The following is a 20,119-nucleotide window of genomic DNA, read 5'->3' as shown; positions in this document are numbered from 1 at the left end:
AGCATACATTTCAACCATTAGCATAGAAGCAAATCCCCTTAAAGATGTAAGGAAGATACTTTGGTGAGGTGAGCTGAAACTTGGGACTACAGGGTACATGTGTAACAGTGAAGCTCTTCAAATGTGTGGACCTCACCAAGACACATCTCTGCCTCCTTGGTGTAGAGGGTGTGTAAGGTAGGTAGACCTGACAGCAATTCATTAGCTACAGATAAAAAACTATTGATGGCAACTTCAATACAGCACACAAAGCTAGCAGCCATAAAGACTGGAAGAGTTTTCCAAGCCACATGATCATCTGCAGGCAGAAACAAATGTCAGAGAAATTCAGATCAAAACCAGCCTATGAGGGCACCCATCTCTGTCGCTCATGCTGCTGCAGGCCAACATGAAAACTGGAACAAGAAACCTGGAATGGGGCTTTGGATAAGGGCCTGTAGGGACAGGCCAAGGGGAATGGCTTTAACCTGCCAGAGGGGAGACTGAGATGAGCTCTTAGGCAGAAGCTCTTCCCTGTGAGGGTGCTGAGGTGCTGGCAGAGAGTGCCCAGAGAAGCTGTGGCTGCCCCATCCCTGGCAGTGTTCAAGGCCAGGTTGGACACAGGGGCTTGGAGCAAGCTGCTCCAGTGGAAGGTGTCCCTGCCCGTGGCAGGGGGTTGGAACTGGATGAGCTTTAAGGTCCCTTCCAACCCAAACCAGTCTGGGATTCTTTTGTGAAAGCCTCTCTCAAATCTCCTTAGAGGCTGACATGGCCTAGAAAGCTACAGATACAACTGACTAGAACAAGCCACTGAATTTCAAGATTCTATTGCATAAACCTGCCTCATCCCACAATTAAAAAAGCTGCTAATGATGACAATTGCTAAAACAGCAGTATCAGCTTAACATCTTTTTAGGTCCTTGGACATTAGGCTGTGGGTATAGCCGCAGCAGACAGATTAGTCACAGACCCATCCAAGCTACAGAAGAGTGAACTGCAAGGCAAATACTGTTTTTCTGAGCAGAAGCCAGTTTTTGTGTGAGGCTTTGTGACAGCATTCTCAGCTTGCCCTGCACATCTGCAAGGAACTACAAGGCACTACAGATCTCATCCTCTCTGGGCAGTGACTCCTGTTATCAGGAACCTCCTGAGCAGTTGTAATGAGGACAAAGGGTTAAAGTCCTCACATCCTGCTGGGAGACGTCAACAGATACAAGGGAGGGACATGCTGGTTCCCCTAAGCTGAATGCCTTGGTGGCATCTGCTGAACAACTTCAAGAGCTACTGGTCATGCACAGTTTCTCCAAAAGCAACCTCTGCTTCAGGCCTTAAAGCGCTGGTACCACATGGGCCTTAACGAAATTGAAAACACAGGGAAATCTACCTCCTTTATTTCCTAGTATTAAATATTCACTTCTCTAATGAAGATATTTGTGCAAAACATTTAAATCCAGAGCTGTCTACAGCTGGAGGAGAAAATTACAGAGCTAAAAACATGCATTACATCAAAAAGTATTAATCAAGCATGGAATAGGGTAGAGGCAAAACCAAAATCCCCTATATCTTCCTATCAACAAATCATGTAACAGCCAAGCCTAGGGACTCATCCATTACTGCAGATACAGAACATTTATTAGCAGAAGGCATAACAGATGGGAACAAATAGCAACGAGCTGCAGATAGTGCCCAAAGATGGATACTGGTGGTGGGATGACTGATGCCCCTTTTAGGATCTCTTTTTCTTTCCCAGGATTGAATATTAATAAACGTCAAAAACTAAATTTATGTAGCTCATACGGCAATGTCTGGTGAATCTATCCAAGAAGCCAGAGGGCCAAGGTTTGAATTTGCCTTCAAGTCACAAGATAGAAATTTCTCCAATGCCAAGGGCTGTTTCATAGCACCTGTGGCTGTTAAATTCAGATGGAACTGGGCAGGGTGACCGGTCTGTGTAAATCATGTCTTAACAGTACCTTGTACTTAACTTCTCATGTGTAAAACGGGGGTATTAATCCTTACTCAGATAGCATGGTTAGTAGAAGTGAAGTTTGAAAGAGCTCTGAATACATCTATACAAGTTTGTTTCTTATTTCCTCTTTTTCCTCTCTAAAATCTGGGATTTTGAAAGTTTTGGGGACTTTTTTTGGCTTTTGCCTTCCCATGAGAAGCGCAGACTGAATCTGTCTGTTGCTCCTTCAGCTTCAGATTACTTAGTTCACACCGTCATTCTCACTACCAGGACAGAGGGGGGAAAACAGCTCCCCGAGAGGAGGATCCGGTTGTCACAGATGCCAGTACCAGACTGAGAGCAGTCTGACACCTCCCAGCAAACTGCAGGTCTGTGCCCTGCTGTGCAAGTATGGCTGAAAGATAAATCTACCTTTAGACTCTTCTGCTGATGACACTGTCTCTGGAAAATGGGAACAAACCGTCTGGAAAACGGACTCCTTTCCTTCCCTCCCTTCTTAAAAGAAGGCTCATTCACTGACATTAACACTGTGATAGGCATCAGGATAAATGCGTGTATAGTGGCAGTCCCTTCAAGCCTCTGTGCCTGTGCTGTTCATGTGTAAGCCAAGGCACTTAAGCAATGGGTTGTAATTTCTTTCTGGTCTACCTGTGGGCCTTCAACATGCTCAGAGTAATGTTTAAGGCAGCCACGGTAGATTACGGTGCCTGGAAGTGAACATTTACTGTAGATAAGTCAAAATGACAGGTCTGGTAAACACCAGTGGTTAGATTTTGATCAACTACACGACATCTTTCTGATTCACAGTCACAGAATGGTTTGGGTTGGAAGGGACTTTAAAGCTCATCTAGTTCCAACCCCTCCTGCAATGAGCAGGGACATCTTCAACCACACCAGGTTGCTCAAAGCCCCGTTCAACCTTATCTTGAATGTTCCCAGGGATGGGGCATCTACCATGGTCCCTTCCAACCCAAACCATTCCATGATTCTACGCCAGCTGCCCACTTACACAAGACAGAACTAAGCTGAAGGCAAGGCAGCCTGCTGGGATTTGGCCAGAATGTCAAATCCCGTTCATAAAAAGAAACAACAAACACTTGTTAGAACTCCTAAACCTTATTTGTTTAACTGTTCTTTCCCTTAAATAATGCTAAAATATCAATTAATAGCAATAATAAAGCATGAGCCAAAAGGCTTTCCAACTAACGCACGACCACAGGATTAATTATGATTTTAGAGCCCAGCCACTCAACAGTGCTCTCTCCAAGTTACATTTCCAAGATACACTAAGTGTGTTTGCTCTCCAATGAAGTGCAGGACACCATACCTGTCTTCTTACCTAACAGCGTGGTCGATGGAACAGTGTCTGATGATACTTGGAGATGGAATTCCGTTCACCCACACGACACAGATCAATGGAAATCAACAGAAGATCGACAGGAAGAGAAGTCACAAAAGATGAAAACAAGGTTAGCTGGATCTCACAAGCAGAAGAGTCGGTCTACAGCTCATATTTGGAACGTACAAAAGCCAAGAACATTTAGAAATGAAAGAAAAGTCTGGCACTAGTACCTGAGTAGTAGGAATTCAACAAAGATTTGCTCTGAAGGGTTTTGCTTTGGACAGAAAATGAACAAGGAGAGGGTGATGCTAGGTAGGAAAGACATAAGGAAAAGACTTTAGACATATATTAAGAGAGAGAAAGAGAACAGGGAGAATGTTCTGCAAAGAACACAGTAATATGGGATATATAAGGCTTATCAAAATGAATTATATTTTTCATCTTGACATGCATATTACATTTATTACATTGTCACCATGATGGATTTTCTTTAATATAAGCACTCCAGACCCCAAATATAGCATTATAGTTATTGTAAATCAATGTGCTCCTACACAGGGTACACATACGGAACTATATTCTAGAAATCTCTTTTTTTAACCAAAGGAACAAATTCACCTTTTTGTGTCTAGGAGAAATATCCTTAAAAACAACCCCCAGAATACAAACTATAGAGAATCAAGTGCAGTATTAACAGGAAAATAAGCCTGCTCAAACACAATGTACACTGCTGCCGCAGAAATACACAGGTAGGATAGCAATTCTTTTGCTAGAACAATGCAAGATAACAGGGGACTTGTTCTTCAACCCAAGACTGTTCATAGCAAATCCTATGATCCTTTCCCGTGCGAACTGGGTTCTTTCAGGACCAGCATCTCTCCTATCTCCCATTTAAAGCATTATCTTTCTCTGGACAAGAATCCACAAAGTATTTCCATATTAACCAAACCTCTATGGGAGGCAGGGCTCAAAATCTTCCCAGTAGATTCTTTTCTTGATAGTAAATTTGTGAGGCTGGTTTCTATCTACAACAGCATACATGTACACTGTTATGGCAATCCATCATTTCTGAAGACATATTCCTTTGTTATAATTCTGCATTCACTCTCAGAGCTACAGGCATTTATTTATCTCCTCTTCCCAGTGTGGGGAAACAAGCTAATACAAATCTCAGTATATCAGAAAGATGACAATAGATAACAGGGAAAACTATCCCATAATCCAATAGAAGTAGATAAAACTCAGTATACATCAAAGTAATTTCAGAAGCAATTTTTGTATCTCTAGACCAAATACCACTTAAAAAATTCATGTTACTTTATAGGGTGAACCGAGGAAGTCACTAGGCTGGGAGTCAGCAGAATTGCCTCCTAAGCAGTTTAGAATCATCTAGTAAATGAACTCGCTCTCATTGTGCATTCTCCTGCCATTTTTCAGACTTACACCCTTTGTGCACACATTACAATAACCAAATTTCTCACAGCTTAGTCCTGCCCCTGCTGCCTTCAAGCCATAAAGCATCTCTCCTCTGGGGCCTCTTACACTTTTCCCCCTGTGTTTTTCAGCCTAAATCAGACCCTTCTCTTACTGTACTTGGAACCTGGCCACTTTTGCAGACCTATAAAATCAGGTCTCAAGAAAGTAATTTGTTTGCCCGCTGTCACAGAAAGTCAACAGGGCTTGGAGCAGGATTCAGGTATCTGGGAGAATAAAAGAACTCACTGGGCCATCCTGCCTTGCCAGGAACTGCTAATGATAAATTACTGAGACAGTGGAAGTTACACACCTCACTGCAGTGAGGCTGATTAAAACTGTTACTAACTGAGGTCTATGAATTGAACCGTGTTTGTGAGACAGGGAGGAGATGCCTAGATTCAGAAAAAGGAAAAATAAAACCCCAAAAAACCCATGTTTCCCACAATTCTGGAGAGCTTATTCCCCAAATCTCACCAGCTACTGGCTTGTGTAATGAGAGCTACGTGCACAGTGCTGCTTCCTGAACAGAGGTTCTTACAAGCAGCAGTGTGTGCAGTGACAGGAAACACCTCCAGAGAGGGCCTCATGTAAGGGTAGAGATTAAGACTTCATTAAAAGCTCTCTCTGAGCTCCCTGCAGTGCCAGGTGAGGCCACGCAGATCCCTATGGCCATGCAGAACGGTGGGGGCTCCATCCTATTCTGGAAATGATTCTCCCTTGCTTTTGATAAGATTTCTCTGAACTAGCAAATCCCACAAAAATCCCAAACCAGCACGAAAACCAATAAAATGAATTTAATGTTTTTCCTTTCATGCCTTTGATGAAATTTGACTTTTATTTTTTATTTTAAAATTGATTTTAGAACTTTTCATTAAGAAAGCATGATGGTCATGATTCCACAAGTCTGCATTTAGCAGGTAACCTAAAATTATCTAGGGGGTAGGAATAAGAACTAGATCTTGATGTAACTGACTATTGTGACACACAGTAAATCTAAAGACCCTTGTATTTCATTCATTGTAAAAACATGCAGGATATGGAAAGGTGTGAATTTACATGCTTCTTGTTAAATATGATCCTTAATACCCTGACTGCCAATCACTACATCTTTCTCATCTTCTTGTTCCTCCTACTAAAAGCATGCTAACTTGGTCACTGTACCCTAGTACCACTAATGCAAAACTCAGCTCCCTACTGCTTCCAAAACACTGCCTTCAAACCGTGCTTCTGCCTGTCCCATTGAAGCCACCTAGCTAACCTGCATCAGTGTCACTCCAGAAGGTTGTCTGGAAAGCCAACCTCCCAAGCCAACATGTCACAAAAGTTAAGCACACCCTGATAAATCAGCTGTTAGCAAAACTGGCTGCATTGTAAGATATTAAATAACAGAATCCCAGCCTGGTTTGTGTTGGAAGGGACCTCAAAGCTCATCAAGCTCCAACCCCTGCCACGGGCAGGGACCCCTTCCACTGGAGCAGCTTGCTTCAAGCCCCTGTGTCCAACCTGGTCTTGAACACTGCCAGGGATGGGGCAGCCACAGCTTCTCTGGGCACCCTGTGCCAGCGCCTCAGCACCCTCACAGGGAAGAGCTTCTGCCTAAGAGCTCATCTCAGTCTCCCCTCTGGCAGGTTCAAGCCATTCCCCTTGGCCTGTCCCTACAGGCCCTTGTCCAAAGTCTCTCTCCAGATGCTCAGAATCAAACAGATCCTGCCAGAACCCTCCCAGCATGCAGCAGGTCAGGATGGCTATGCTGGTGACCTGCAATTCTCCTGGATAAGCCCAATCCATGGCATTTCAGCAATGTAAAGTCAAAAGAGCAGCTCCCTTGTGCATCTCTGCTGAGACGATACACTACTGCTTCTCCCATCATACAGACGGGGTGCCAAACTGCACAATTTACGTGCAATAACATCCCCTCGCACACTCTTCTGGTCTGTGCACAGATACTGGTGGATAATTTTAGGCTCACCTTGTCTCAAATTTGTCATCTTGTTTTATAATAACCCTTCACCAAGGCAGTGCCTTCATGTGACTGTGCAGTACCTACAGGAACACGATGCTGCTTTCCAAACATTCCTATAAGAGGAGCATGCTCCAGCACTGCAAGTCCCATCATTTACCTTCAATGGATTTAGGACAGACTTCTGTTTTTAAAAAAGATATTTGAAAAAATTAACAACTGTGATGAGCCTGCTTCACCTTCACACAATCCCTGGGGTAAAACCAGACAAGCTGGAATTGCCACAAACCAGTCTATCTCTCCGCAAACACCTTTTCCTGATGCCATATGGTGTCAGAGACAGAGGCTGAGTCCAAAAATCTCTTCAGTTTAAACTTCCGTATGTACCAGTAAGAATTCCGCCTGAATAATGACTACCAGTGTAGAATGGCAGGAGGGATGAGGAGCTTTGGTTTCGGCCAGGAAAGATAAATGCCCAGTTCTCTCCCACTTTTCAGCAAGACCTGAGGTCTCCCTGTTCAGCACAGAGCCTACGCATCTTCCAGATGTCATCTGCATGAGTTTGATATTGAAAATATACGTGTTTTCCCTTAAGGCACTGAGACAGACCATCAGATGGAAGCTCCCTATGGGGTAAGAGGCAGGCAGCAAACAGGGCGGGTGCAGCAGCAAGGCAGAGAGGGGTCATCCAGGAACAGCAATAGTTGCAGCAGGAGCAGACCAGTGGCCAAGCTGGAGAGACTACGGGAGGAAAAACGCTTCTATAGGGAACCCACTGAAATTTTTCTGTAGGAAAAGTCTTGAAAATTATTGGGACAGGAAGGAAAAGCTGGAGGGAAGGACACATACCCTGCAAGGACACTGTCATCTGGAGATAACCTCGCTTGCAAGTCATTCAGTAATTGCGGGGTATCCTACTTCAAAAGTTGTTCTTGTCCCATTTGCTGTTGTGAGCTTGCAAGGTGACCTTGGGATTGAAAACACTCAGCTTCAATTCGTGGGCTTTCCTCAAAGAGGAGAGGGGTATTTCCATGTCACTGCCCCGACCAACTGGGGCTCCTATAACTGAGGGTCAAGATACTGTTCACCAAGGAATGAAGCAGCAGGGCAAGAGGTGATGGGTTTAAACTGAAACAGGGAAGTTCAGGTTAAATATAAGCAAGAAGCTCTTCCCTGTGAGGGTGCTGAGGCGCTGGCACAGGGTGCCCAGAGAAGCTGTGGCTGCCCCATCCCTGGCAGTGTTCAAGGCCAGGTTGGACACAGGGGCTTGGAGCAAGCTGCTCCAGTGGAAGGTGTCCCTGCTTGTGGCAGGGGTTGGAACTGGATGATCTTAAGGTCCTTCCCAGCCCAAACCATTCTATGATTCTGTGATTCTATAGGGAAGGTGATTACCCATCATGATATCTGCAAATGCCATTCACTGTTGGGAGGCAAAAGGACAATTTACTGCTTCAACAGCTGATTTCAAAAGCCAGGATGGATAACCCCTGTAAAACTGTCTTAGCAGGCAGGTTAAGAAGTAATCCTATTCTGCTATTCAAAAGTTGGAGTAGGCCTCCATAGAAACTTTTAAGTATTAAACTCTATTAAGGCTTTTTTTTTTTTAAGAGGAAGTCTTTTACCCATAGAATTCCTGCATGAGCACGTGCGCAGTACTGCAGAGACCAGAACTTACCTCCAACGCCTCGGCACCCTGGACCTGGCAGTGAAATATCTGGAGAAATCAGGAAAGCTTAATGGTAATTGTTCCTCATGGATGTAATAAGGAAAACAAGAAAAGAATGGGCTTGTGACTTGACTCAGGCTGTGCTACAGAGGGAGGTGGTGCTAAAACCTGCAGTGATGTCAGACAAGCAAAGGGCTAACTGATTTAAAAAAAGAAAACCTGGAGGGATGCTTTTTTACAGAATTAGATACAACATATTTTCCATCGTTGCCATTTCAAGTCAATGATTCAGCTGGTTTAATTAGGCTCCCAAAATACCAAGGGGGTGGGAAAAAAAAAAAGAGGTCACATTTTCAGCTCATCTCTTCTCTCTTATTTTCTGGTTGGAAACAACTCCTCAAACTTGTAAAAATCCAGATACTGCAGAAAGTGTTAAAAACTCCCTTTTCCCCATGCACCTTAGACAAGGTACCTTGCTGTTTCTAGGCTGTGACAATGCTGTCCTCTGCTATCCTGTCCTTCAAAGAGATGAACCACTGACAACTCTTACTGTCTCTTTAGGAGATACAGCTACCCAGCACCTGAGAAAATTAGATCTTGACTTATGTCAATTTAGTATCAGAGAGAAGTGTCCATTGCTAGCCCTGACTGCCCCCGACACCTATCTGTCCATCTCACAGGTATGTTACACAGAGGGACAGCAGCAACACATGCAGATGGCATCTGGCATGACCTACAGGGAAAAGAAGAATTCACTCAGCCTGTCCCACTCTGAGACGACAAAGAAAGGTTTCAATGATAAACCACATTTGTACCACTTCCATGTTAGTAATTAGGGGGAAAAAACTCTTTACTAAAGATGTTTAAGAAAGACAAAAGGGGTTTAGTACATAGTTGTGTTTCAGAGCTGTTCCCTGTTCAGGCTATAGCAGGCCAAGTGTCAAAAGAAGGAGTGACATTCCCACAGTGTCTAAGTTGAAATTTATTTCATATGACAACGGTTACACAGCCACCATGCAATCCACCATGCACCCAATATGCATCTAGTGAGGCTAAAGTATGACTTCACATTGCTTTACCCACAAAACTCTTCCAGCTACTTGGTTTACAAGTATTAACTAAGATTAGTTTTACTGAACCCATGTGAACAATGAACAGAGGACACAGACAAAAGAAGAAATGCTCTTTCCATTCCAGACCTCTAACCAGGAGACCACGCTTTCTGTCATAACAATTTCACACAGAAGATGTTTTCTCATCCTACAAGTCAGCCTAGTGATTTGATTTGACTCTTCTACTCACAAAGGAAAAAATATTTCTGAAGAGCAAATAAACATGTGCCTTTTTGTCTGCCTGATGGAGTTATTAGAACAGACTTTATAAATTACCCTTAGTCAGAAGGAATGTTCTGACAGTTAAAATAGGGGCAGTGTCAGAGACATTTCAGACAACTGACTTCTACTAAGCATTTGCAATGATCTCTGTCACTGTCATCCCTAGCTCCTCAATATTGTGCCCATAGGAATAGGTTCTTTTAAGAACCTAGAGCTCTCCAAGGGGGACATATCCATTGCAAGCAAGTTAAACTTACTGAATCCATTAACATCTTGGCAGCTGGAAGAGAAAGCTTCTTCATTGTGAACAGCACTGAGTTTGGTACAGGTCTTGTCAGAAGTAGCCATGGGACCCATCTCCCTCTGCGTGCTGGTCTGAGTCTCCTTCTGCTTCTTGGCTAGCTTCCTTTAGGGTATTTTGAAGAGGGGAGAAATCAAGGTCAGTTTTCCCTCATTAAAAACAAAGCAATGACAAAGTACTTTGAAAATCATGATTATCCCACTTGGTCAGACATGCAGGGCATTATGACAAACTGCACAAGAGGAAACCCCACAACTTTCTCATATAAGTTTTGTGGTGCACAGTAAATAGAGTGATACCAGTCTTTGATCTTAGTTGTCCCTCCCAGGGGCTTATCTTGCACAAACCTGCATCACCCCAGCAGTAGGAGTGCTAAAGTCACTAAAGGGTGGCAGAGGTAAAGTCCTGGATGGGTGTCAGCGGCTCCAGGACGAGCAGAGGGCATGGGATCAGAACCAATCACTAGGAGGTAAATGGGACATCTGCATCTATCCCATGGAGGCGCCTGGACCTGGGATCGCCTTTGTGTGCTGCAGTGGGAAGTGTGACCTGAGCCTGTGTAAACTGGGAGCTGGAGCAGGAGCTCTGCCTACAGGACAGCAGCCTCTATGGAATTCTGACACGGACCCAAACTGCACTGAGGATCGACAGTCAGTGAAGTGTGGGGCAAAAGAAAAGGTTGAAGATATTTTAGAAATGCCCAAATATGCCTCTGTTCTGGGAAAAACAGGTCTTTTCTTATTTTGAGGAGCCATCAAAACCATTGGCAAAAGCAGGAGCACTGCCTGCTCTGAAAACACAACCAAAGCCAAGAGCATCAGAGGCTCCTCATGCAAACACAGCTAATAATAGGAAAATGGAGAGAAGCAGAGAGAGTGAGCTGCTGAGCTTCCACTGACATTTGACTGCCCTGTGCTTCATTCATATCAGAAAGCAGAACTCTTTAAAAATGAATGTGTGACATTCCGCAATCCGCACCTTGAGGAAACATCACACAAATCCCCAGCACCAGCAAAGCACTTTGCTTACACAACTTCCGTAGATAAGAAAACAAAACAAAATAAAAGGGAGAAAAAGAGATTTCCGTAAGAAGGAGCTTCAGTTTTCTTTCTTTTTTTCTCTGACTCAAAGAAAAAAAAATAAACCTGACAACAAAATCATTTTGCAAAGAGGTTTTTCTTCACTAAATTTACATGCTTATGGAAAGTACTACCCATCGTTTAAACTGCAGTAGATTCTGATAAAGATTTTCCTTGCAACATATTCAACCAGGCTTGCTTTACGCAAAATACACGTCAGAGTGGCATTTCCAAGCAAGTTCAAGCACACAGTTGCACTCCAGCCCTTCTTGAGGCCAGTTACAGTCATTTGCAGAGAAGGGTCAAAGAGAACTAAAACCTTTGTGCCTGTGGGAAATCCCTATTTTAAAGCAAGCTGACCATCCAGAGCAGGTGAGCACAGCCCTACGGAGAAATGTCCAACGTTTGCTGCAAACTTTTGGACAAACACATCTGCTTCATCTGCTCAACCAGTTGAGGTTCAGCCTTTTAGTTACGTGGTTTCAACTCAAACCTGTAGCTACTCAAATTGGGCACATAATTACAGAGTGCATCTTTAGATCTCACTAAATCTCCATGGTGTATCCACTTCTGCAGATGAAGATGCAAACAGGGGGACCATCCTTGAGTGATGAAGCAAAAAGCTGGCATTTAATGGTGTTAACAGCTTGGCTTCCAGTGTTCAGCAATGTTATAGCACAGCCAGATTTATTAACTACGAGCTGCAGATATTGGAGCCCCTCTTTTTTTTGTGCTGTGGTAACAATAGTCTTCAAGTGTATTAACCCTGCTGTGTGGTTATTTTAATCCTTTAGATTTGCTAGTCATACACGCCTATGTGACTTCTTTGGCAACAGGAATTAAAATCTCTCAGTGGGAAACACTAATCCAAAATGCACAAGTCCTTAATAACAAGCACTCTGGACTGCTGGGGTGAGCCATTACAGACAGCCACGACTGCTGGTTAAAAATGGAGAGTCAAAAAGGGTGAATTCCTTATTAAATCCAGATTAAATTGATTGTGGCAATGATTATCTCTAAGTCCCATTGCCTGGTATCTTCTCAGAAATGCCAACAAGCTACAAAAAGCTGGAATTGGCAACCTCTTTTTCAGTGAACGAACAATAACATTTCTGCATGTGCTAGGCAGGACAAAATAACCCCAAACCCAAGCCCATTAGTCCCCACAGGCCTGCTTACAAAAGCCCTATGCAAAGCAGTTCTACCTGGTCCTGTAGAAGACAGAGAGGCCCCTAAAACATTGGCTTGAATGCCTAAAAAGAAAAGGTGACATGAGTTTCAGGTTCTCACGCTAACTCGCACGCACAAACCGGCCGCCTCTGCACAGGGGGGACCAGCTCCCGCTCACCCGCGCTCAGAGAGAAGCCGCACAGAAAATCCTGCTGCGCCTGAAAAGGCTGCTGCGCTCTTTCCGCAGCACGTTATCGGTTTCCACCTTTCTCCCTCTCTATTCCGGGAATTTAAAAACTCTTCATCTAAATTTAGAGGGAAGAGGCAGACAGATCTCTTTGGAGGATTTCAGCGCTAAGCTTGCCAGACACATCAAGGGGCTCTTGGTTTCTAAATGTGCCTTTTCTGCCTCCGTTACGTGTTTGGATGGAGTGGCAGCACAGGACTAAGCCTATTTGGGCCTTACCATCATTATAATTCATAGAAAGGATTATAAAATCAAATGACTAGCACTTTCTAGAATGTTAGGGATGTGACTTAAACCCACAGCTAGGTAGAGGTTTATTTCACAGCATGTCAAAATGCCTTCGAATTGGAAAAGCATTTATCTGGAAATTCTGTTTCCCAAAATAGGGCACTTCAAGAGATCTTTGTGACTCACTGACCAGCTGCATTGGTGCCACAGCTCCTGCTCTCCTGACTGACCAGCCTCCCCCAGACACAACTGCAGACCCGGATGAAACTGCAATCAGTGCATGCGTGTCAAGCAGTGCATGGGTGTCAGTCATGGGTGGGCTGCAGGCTGCCACCAGCATGCACCCAGCACACTCTGACACCAGGCAGAGACACTTCCCATCTCATGCATTATGCAGCTGAAAAGGGGAAGAAATAAAGGACCAGGCAGATATTTGGAAGAAGAGTCTGATACAATCAACATAGGGTGAAATGGCAAACTCAATAAGGTGACATTAATGGCTGGTTTACATTTAAGTGTAAGGAACATGTGCCAAGAAGTAAACAGGAATCCAGGGATGTAGTTTACTAGGTTGCCCTTTTTTTAGTTCCACGGGGTTTGTAATTGAAGGCACTATACATGCACACACGAGGGATGAGACAGAAAGATGCTCAAAGTAGAATAAAACTGTGAAGCCAGCTGTATCATTCAGGCAGTTGATGCTGACCCAGCTGAAGCACAGATAAAAGTTACTGGCACTGAACCTCAACTAGGCGTGAACTTGGTAAAACCAAAATACAGATGGAGATTTGATTCAGCTCTTTTTGATATTTTTACTACATGATCAGGTCCCCATTTTGCAGAGTTCTGGATAAATGTTAGGGATTACTTTTTTAAAGCAGCTTCAAACTCTTTTTGTATCAGTTTTACATGCATGAATGTTAAATCTGTATCAGCCACTCCTAAAGAGCTCCTCTACATGTACGTTGACAGATTTAATTTTAGATGTCTCACAGGGCTGGATTATATACACCATAATGTGGATTTGCATGCACAGGTAATTGAGACATTAGGTATAGATCACCTAAGTTAAACATGAAATTTCCTCCTACAGAGAAGAACTGCATATTGCCCTCATTTTCTATAAGCAATTTAAGAAAGCTGCAGAACACAATTCCTTTTAGATATTTGTGTGCAGCAGCCTGCTAGGAGTATACATATTATTTATGATGAAATCTGCACAAATTTCAGGCAGGCAGCAACCAGCCGTGCAAACATCCAGCACTGGTTAAATAGCAGTTCTCTGTCCCCTAAACCTGTAGTAGATCACAAACTCAATTTGAAAGAACAGTTTCATGCTGGTGTAAAAATAAGGGAGAGATTATACATGGCACTAGGGTCTGCAAGCCACACGTAATCCTCCTGCTCTGTCTGAGAATCCCTAAGGCCTCTGTTGCAATACTGCACATCAAATAAGATGTGTGCCAAGGGGACATGAACAAAAAAGGTAAATCTAGAAACCATGACCTACAAGCAAAGGCCAAAGGAAATATGGATCTTTAATGCAGAGAAAAGAAAATCAAACAGAGCTGATAGGTCTTCAAACGTATGAAAAGACTCCACATTGGGAAGCTGTTCTGCCTGCCTACAGGGGCTAGGAAAAAAACAATAGGGCTAAGCCATGGATGTGCAATTCATTTTAAACTCTGTGCACCGGAGGCTGCCCATCTCCAGCTGACCATGCAGGCAGGCTGAGCAATGTTGGCAACTGAAGGATTTTAAACAGAGAGCAAGGGGAAGGAGATTTGAAGCAGTGCAGCCTTCTGGCAGCCTGACATGTGGATATCTCCTGCCCATACTTTGATGGTCCTGCTTGAAATTGCAGCTCATCCCAGGCTCCCTTTGTGCAGACTGTAAAGAAGGGCAGGGACACCTGCCATTAAAGCAGGCTGCTGCATTCCCAACCTGGCCTTGAGCACTGCCAGGGATGGGGCAGCCACAGCTTCTCTGGGCACCCTGTGCCAGCGCCTCAGCACCCTCACAGGGAAGAGCTTCTGCCTAAGAGCTCATCTCAGTCTCCCTCTGGCAGGTTAAAGCCATTCCCCTTGGCCTGTCCCTACAGGCCCTTGTCCCAAGCCCCTCTCCAGGTTTCCTGCAGCCCCTTTAGGCACTGGAGCTGCTCTCAGGTCTCCCCTTCAGGAGCCTTCTCTTCTCCAGGCTGAATCAGCGCAGCTCTCTCAGCCTGTCTTCAAATACTCTCTAGCTTAAGCACATTGGCAGCTTACTGCTTCTTATAACCACTCTAAGGGCAAATCCTCCACTTACAGGCACGTATAATGCCAACTTTACTTGCGCTATTTTAGCAGCTGCCATGGTGAAGCCTAACTCAGTGCAGGCCATTGCAGGAGCAGAGGGAATTCCCTAGAGCAAAGATGAAGTGAAGAGTGAGGAGTAGCTGCGCCACTTTTTACTTACAAAGCAAACATTACCTGACACAAGGAAGGGATCTACTGTAGATATAAGATGCTGTCAGTATTTATACTCTGTGCATACAAACGCAGGGTCTTGAAAAATGTAGGGCTGCACTCCTGAAGCTTTACTTATCATTTGCTTATAACTACATAAACCTTAGACAAGAAAGACACATATAAGAGCCATACAGACTAAGCAGATGCTGGTACAGCCAGCAAACACTGCCCTCTGCAAAGTGTAGGCTTGCAACCACCACACATACATGTTCTAAATAAATCTCACTTTCTGGAGTTTAATTGTGCTTTCTTTTAGTTGCTTTCACCAGGCTGGCAGAACTGGTGAGTCATGGTTCTGGTTTTCCAGCATCTAATGAGAAACCCAGTTTCTTCTTAACATTCTGATTTAGCAAGGTGACCTGTGCAGGCAGATCCCCCATCCATGGAAATATATGGAGATATTTAAGTATGTCTGTGGTTATACAGAGGTTTGCCTATAAATAACCAATGTTTTATTTCTTTTCAAATGGCCCACAAAGGGTGGAAATAAATTCAGCACAAACTCTGTTATTTCAGAAATGGCAAGTGTAAATTTAGCTTAATACCTCTGACAGAACCTCTCCTGTGGAAAGAAACTCCTGGCTGACACCACCACCACAACTAAAAATGGTGTGGAATTGTGATGGGAGTTAAAGGGGCTTCCTACACTGCAATGGGCTTGGTACTTTGGCCAGCTCAGGGAAAAGGGAAACAACATACTGGCCACTGAGTGACCTTTCCTTATAAATAACACTACACTGAGTGCCTGTAGCACATACGTGAAGCTATGTGTTTCCAGAAATACTTCTCTGGCCTGATAACACCCTTGATTCCATTTCATTCCACAAACATTATGCAGCCCAGGAACAAAAAACCAAACTAAACCAACATTTCCATTCACAACAGCATTTCCATTCCCTTTCCTGGTGAGAAAATAATAAAGCCTTGATACAGGTTGCTGCAGTCGAAAACACTGCTCAGAAGAGGCGTTTGTCATTTAATGTAAAGCCTCCTTCAAAGCAGATGAACTGCTGTCTGTGGCTCCAGCCAGGAAAAGCAGCAGCAGCTTCCACCCGTGGATGGGCTGCTGTCTTACACTGCACATCATACCTCATAACACATTAAACTGCAGAGCCAGTAACTTTGTACACACCTTTGATGACATCTGTATGGGTGTAAACACAGAGCAACTCCTCTGAAAAGGTTCATACATTGCCCTGGCAACAGCAATGTGCTGAGTGCACCAAGACAGGAACGCTAAGTTCCACATCCCGCTCTTCCCATCACAAACTGAGTTCTGTTCAGAGATCTCAAATCATACACAACTAGCTTTAATGATGGGTAAATGGAAGTACACAAAACTGTGTCAACCCTGCACGATGACTTAGTTAGGAATAGAGGCCTCCTGGGTTTGTATTTCCACTTGAAGTGTGTTAAAGATCTTTATGGCCTTCTCTTTCAACCATAATATCCCTTCCTATATGTTGTAGGAAGTTTTTAATGAAGTATTGCTATACAGAACCTCCATAATAACTATTTACCAATAACTATGTACACACAAAATAGCTAAAAGAGCTGCTCTTATAAATCAGTATTTTTGGTTGGTCTCACCCAAGCTGCAGGTCCTCAACCATCTTACAGAATCAGGCTTTATGGTCCTGGATTGTAGCAGAACATAGGACAGGCTGCAGGCAGAACTCCAGTCTAGAGATTACCACAACGCTTATGGCCTCTCTCTGTAAAAACCAGTTACTCCTGATGTAAGGCTCTGTGACTTTAGCAGGCTTACCATTAACACCTCTTTAGAAGAGTTGGGGTTGGAGATTTTGGTCCCCAACAAGACGAAATGCCAGATGACAAAGGGCTGAGAATTATCTGAAAGCAGATAAGTATTACTCCAAGAAGCACAGCTTTGAAGTCCAGAAACTGAAACTAAAACAATGATGTAGTCCATGTGGTCTTATTTAAATGTCTGCCAGCAGACCCATCCAAGAACCTACTGGCAACTCATTCAACTGAATTTGGCTTCAGGACTAAAACATTCATACAAGGTCATAACACCAAAACCAATTCTATTGGAAATACATACACAGTCTGCTGCTCTTTTTTTCCCAACATTTCAAATAAACATAAATCAAACCTCTTGCTCATAGGAGGCTGCTCCAATTTCTATCAGCTTTGGCTAAGAATTACACAGTCCTTTGCAATTTCAGATTTTCATCTGCAATCATAATGAAATGTCCAATCGCATGTGAAACTTGAAAGATGACACTCAATAAAACTTCATTATGTGCTCCTTCATGGATTCTCCTGCTTTCTTCTCTCACTACTGGAGCATCCCCCATACCCTGACTATTGTTAAGGGAAAAAAGAAACCACAAACAGAGCCTGGTTTTGCCAGATCAGGGAACAAGCAAATTGTCAATATAGAATCATAGAATAGTTAGGGTTGGAGAGCACATTAAGATCATCCAGTTCCAACCCCACTGCCATAGGCAGGGACACCTCACACTAAACCATGTCACCCAAGGCATAGCCTGATGATGGAAGTATTTACTGTGTGATGACTACTTATGTGTTACCTCTACCACATATATACTACAGCTAGCAGAGCTCATGCTTGATGTGGCACTTGGGACAACACAAACACAGAGCTAAGAATGAGCTCTCTGCAAACAATGCTGGGTGCAGTACTAGGGAGATGCAGGTATATGATTTTTGCATCCTGAGCTCAAATCTCCATCGAGTGCTTCAGTGGGCTGTTATGAAGTCATAAGCTTGCCTGATGATACCTCTGGCTTGTCTCTGCTACGATATACTGCATGGTGTACACCTGCCTTATTAAATCTTATTAAACCACTTGTTTCTGCTATTGCTGAAGCTCATTGCAACCTCAGGCTTGGGTGACCTCCAGAGGTTTGTCTCTTCACTTTTCTTGAGTCATTCTCCAGTTCCCTGAGAATAAAGTTCTAGTGTATTGATCCACCAAAGCCATTACAAGACAGCAAAGAGACCGTTTAATAATACCCTTACTTCTCAAGCACAGTAATTCTCAGCTGTTTAAAGCAATGCTGTTGTGCAGCTGTTTAAAAGGGGTCACACAGGGCTCAGAAGTTGATTCATCTTTCTAAATACACACATCTCAAAGTAAAATAAAGCAGGGAACATCCTGACCACACACTGCTGCTGGAAGAACACAAAATTAGCATGGAAAACTGAGGTCTGCATTCTTCAGGCAATGGTGCTGACCGGTGAGGAAACCAAACCAGCAGATGAGTGCAGAGGGCACTTTCCTGATGCTCATGAGAAACGTGCAGAAGAGAAAAGGTTGTAGCAAGAAATGCAACCAGCTAGGAGCACCTATGTTAAGACTGTTTCCTACTTCACCATTTGGTTAAATGTCCCTTGGAATCTGACTACTCAAGGTCAAATTCCATTCTTGGTGAACCAGTGAGAAGTCTAGAGGAAATGGAGTTACTCTGCATTTACAGCTGGATAAAGTCAATGCTCATTATGGTGTCTTCAGGCTTCTTACACACTTAGTAAGTGGGGAAGGTTCCTCTTTCAGTTATTTTCTGATGGGTCATTGAGAAGCAAAATTACTCCAACAGGTGGCACAAAGGGATCCTCACACTTAACTCCTTTGCCCTGCTCTTTGTATGCAAATCAACTCATATGGAAAAGAAGTTGACTTCCACTAAAACGATTTAGTGCATTATTTAATGCACTCATTCACTGACCCGCAAACACCTTCCAGATGTGTCCATAGGACAAAGTCACAAGATCAAGACAAAGACAAACTGTAGGAACAGGTGAAGGAGGAGGTTGCCAGGGGTGGTGGAGGGCTAGCACAGCAGATGTGGCCCTTTGACAACTCTGTTGATGTCAGAGCCCTGGAAGGTCTGGCAGGCTGCTGCCTTGGGGGGAAAGGTTTAGGCCAGTGATACAGCTGCTGATTCTGCAAGATGGAGAGGGGAGACCTGCTTCTCTCAGCAGGAACAGTTGCTTTCTCCATGCCTCCCAGCTCTCTTGGTGACAGCAAAGGCATCCAACACAGTTCTCCAGGACTCTTTCCTCAGATCACTGATCCAGTCCTCTCCTCCTCCTGATCCTCAGACAGCTGTTATCCTGGCACAAACAGCTTGGCCCTGATTACTTTCCAGCCCCTCAATCTTTAGAGAACAGATGGCCCTGGAAGAACTGATGTGTGAAGCTTTTTCATGCACCTTAACAACTGCCTTAATTATGCAGCATTGTCATTAGGACTGGACAGGTGATTTGGGTCTGAACAGCTGAACCGCTTCATCATCCACATCTAAGCTGGAACTTGTAAGCTGAAAACTCCAGGAGCAGGGATGTTTGCTGAGCTGATGGCAAGTCCTGTGTGTCTGAAACCTTGCATTTTCAAAGAGCTTATATCCATGGCTGAGAAATTCCTAACAGTGAGTTTCTGGTGGGCATTTCCCTGCAGCCTGGCTAAATACAGAGGAGAATGACAAAAAGGTGCAGCTGGGACACTGCATTTGTCCATTAGCATTTGAAGAACTATCAACCATAACTGACATATCTGCGGGCATTTATGTGTTTGCAGGCACAGTTACAGGTGCAATGGTAAAACAGGGAAAATATAAGAGTGTGAAACTGAGAAAATAAAACACAGGCTGCTGGATAGACAAGGATAAATGGAGTGGTAAAAAAAAAAGAGGGAGAATACAACAAAGCACAGAACTACCCCAGCCAAGTACTTACAAGTAGTAGGAGTAGGAATATGCATTTCTTCTAAATATCGTCAGCCAGCCAGATGAACACAGTATCCAAAAGGAGAAAAAGGAGAAAAACACAGAATTAGATTTATATGAACTCTGGGATTATTCCTTTCAAT

The 20,119-nt window shown here is 43.7% G+C and overlaps 1 protein-coding gene across 1 annotated transcript in view; it reads right to left on the bottom strand.

Moving 5' to 3' along the window:
- The window catches only part of PTPRT (protein tyrosine phosphatase receptor type T), a gene marked incomplete at both ends in the record, with an annotated part of 457,941 nt that overhangs the window by 43,556 nt on the left and 394,266 nt on the right, over positions 1-20,119 (bottom strand). Inside the window, 5 exons of the mRNA XM_080628020.1 lie at positions 3,276-3,323; positions 3,521-3,598; positions 9,984-10,132; positions 12,312-12,359; positions 19,987-20,016. Coding sequence (XP_080484146.1) covers positions 3,276-3,323; positions 3,521-3,598; positions 9,984-10,132; positions 12,312-12,359; positions 19,987-20,016 — 353 coding nt within the window. The remainder of the gene's footprint in view (positions 1-3,275; positions 3,324-3,520; positions 3,599-9,983; positions 10,133-12,311; positions 12,360-19,986; positions 20,017-20,119) is intronic.

The sequence above is a fragment of the Psittacula echo genome (genome assembly GCF_963264785.1).
Source record: "Psittacula echo genome assembly, chromosome: 12".
In the NCBI taxonomy this organism is placed as follows: Eukaryota; Metazoa; Chordata; class Aves; order Psittaciformes; family Psittacidae; genus Psittacula; species Psittacula echo.
This window is presented reverse-complemented; position numbering and strand designations above follow the sequence as displayed.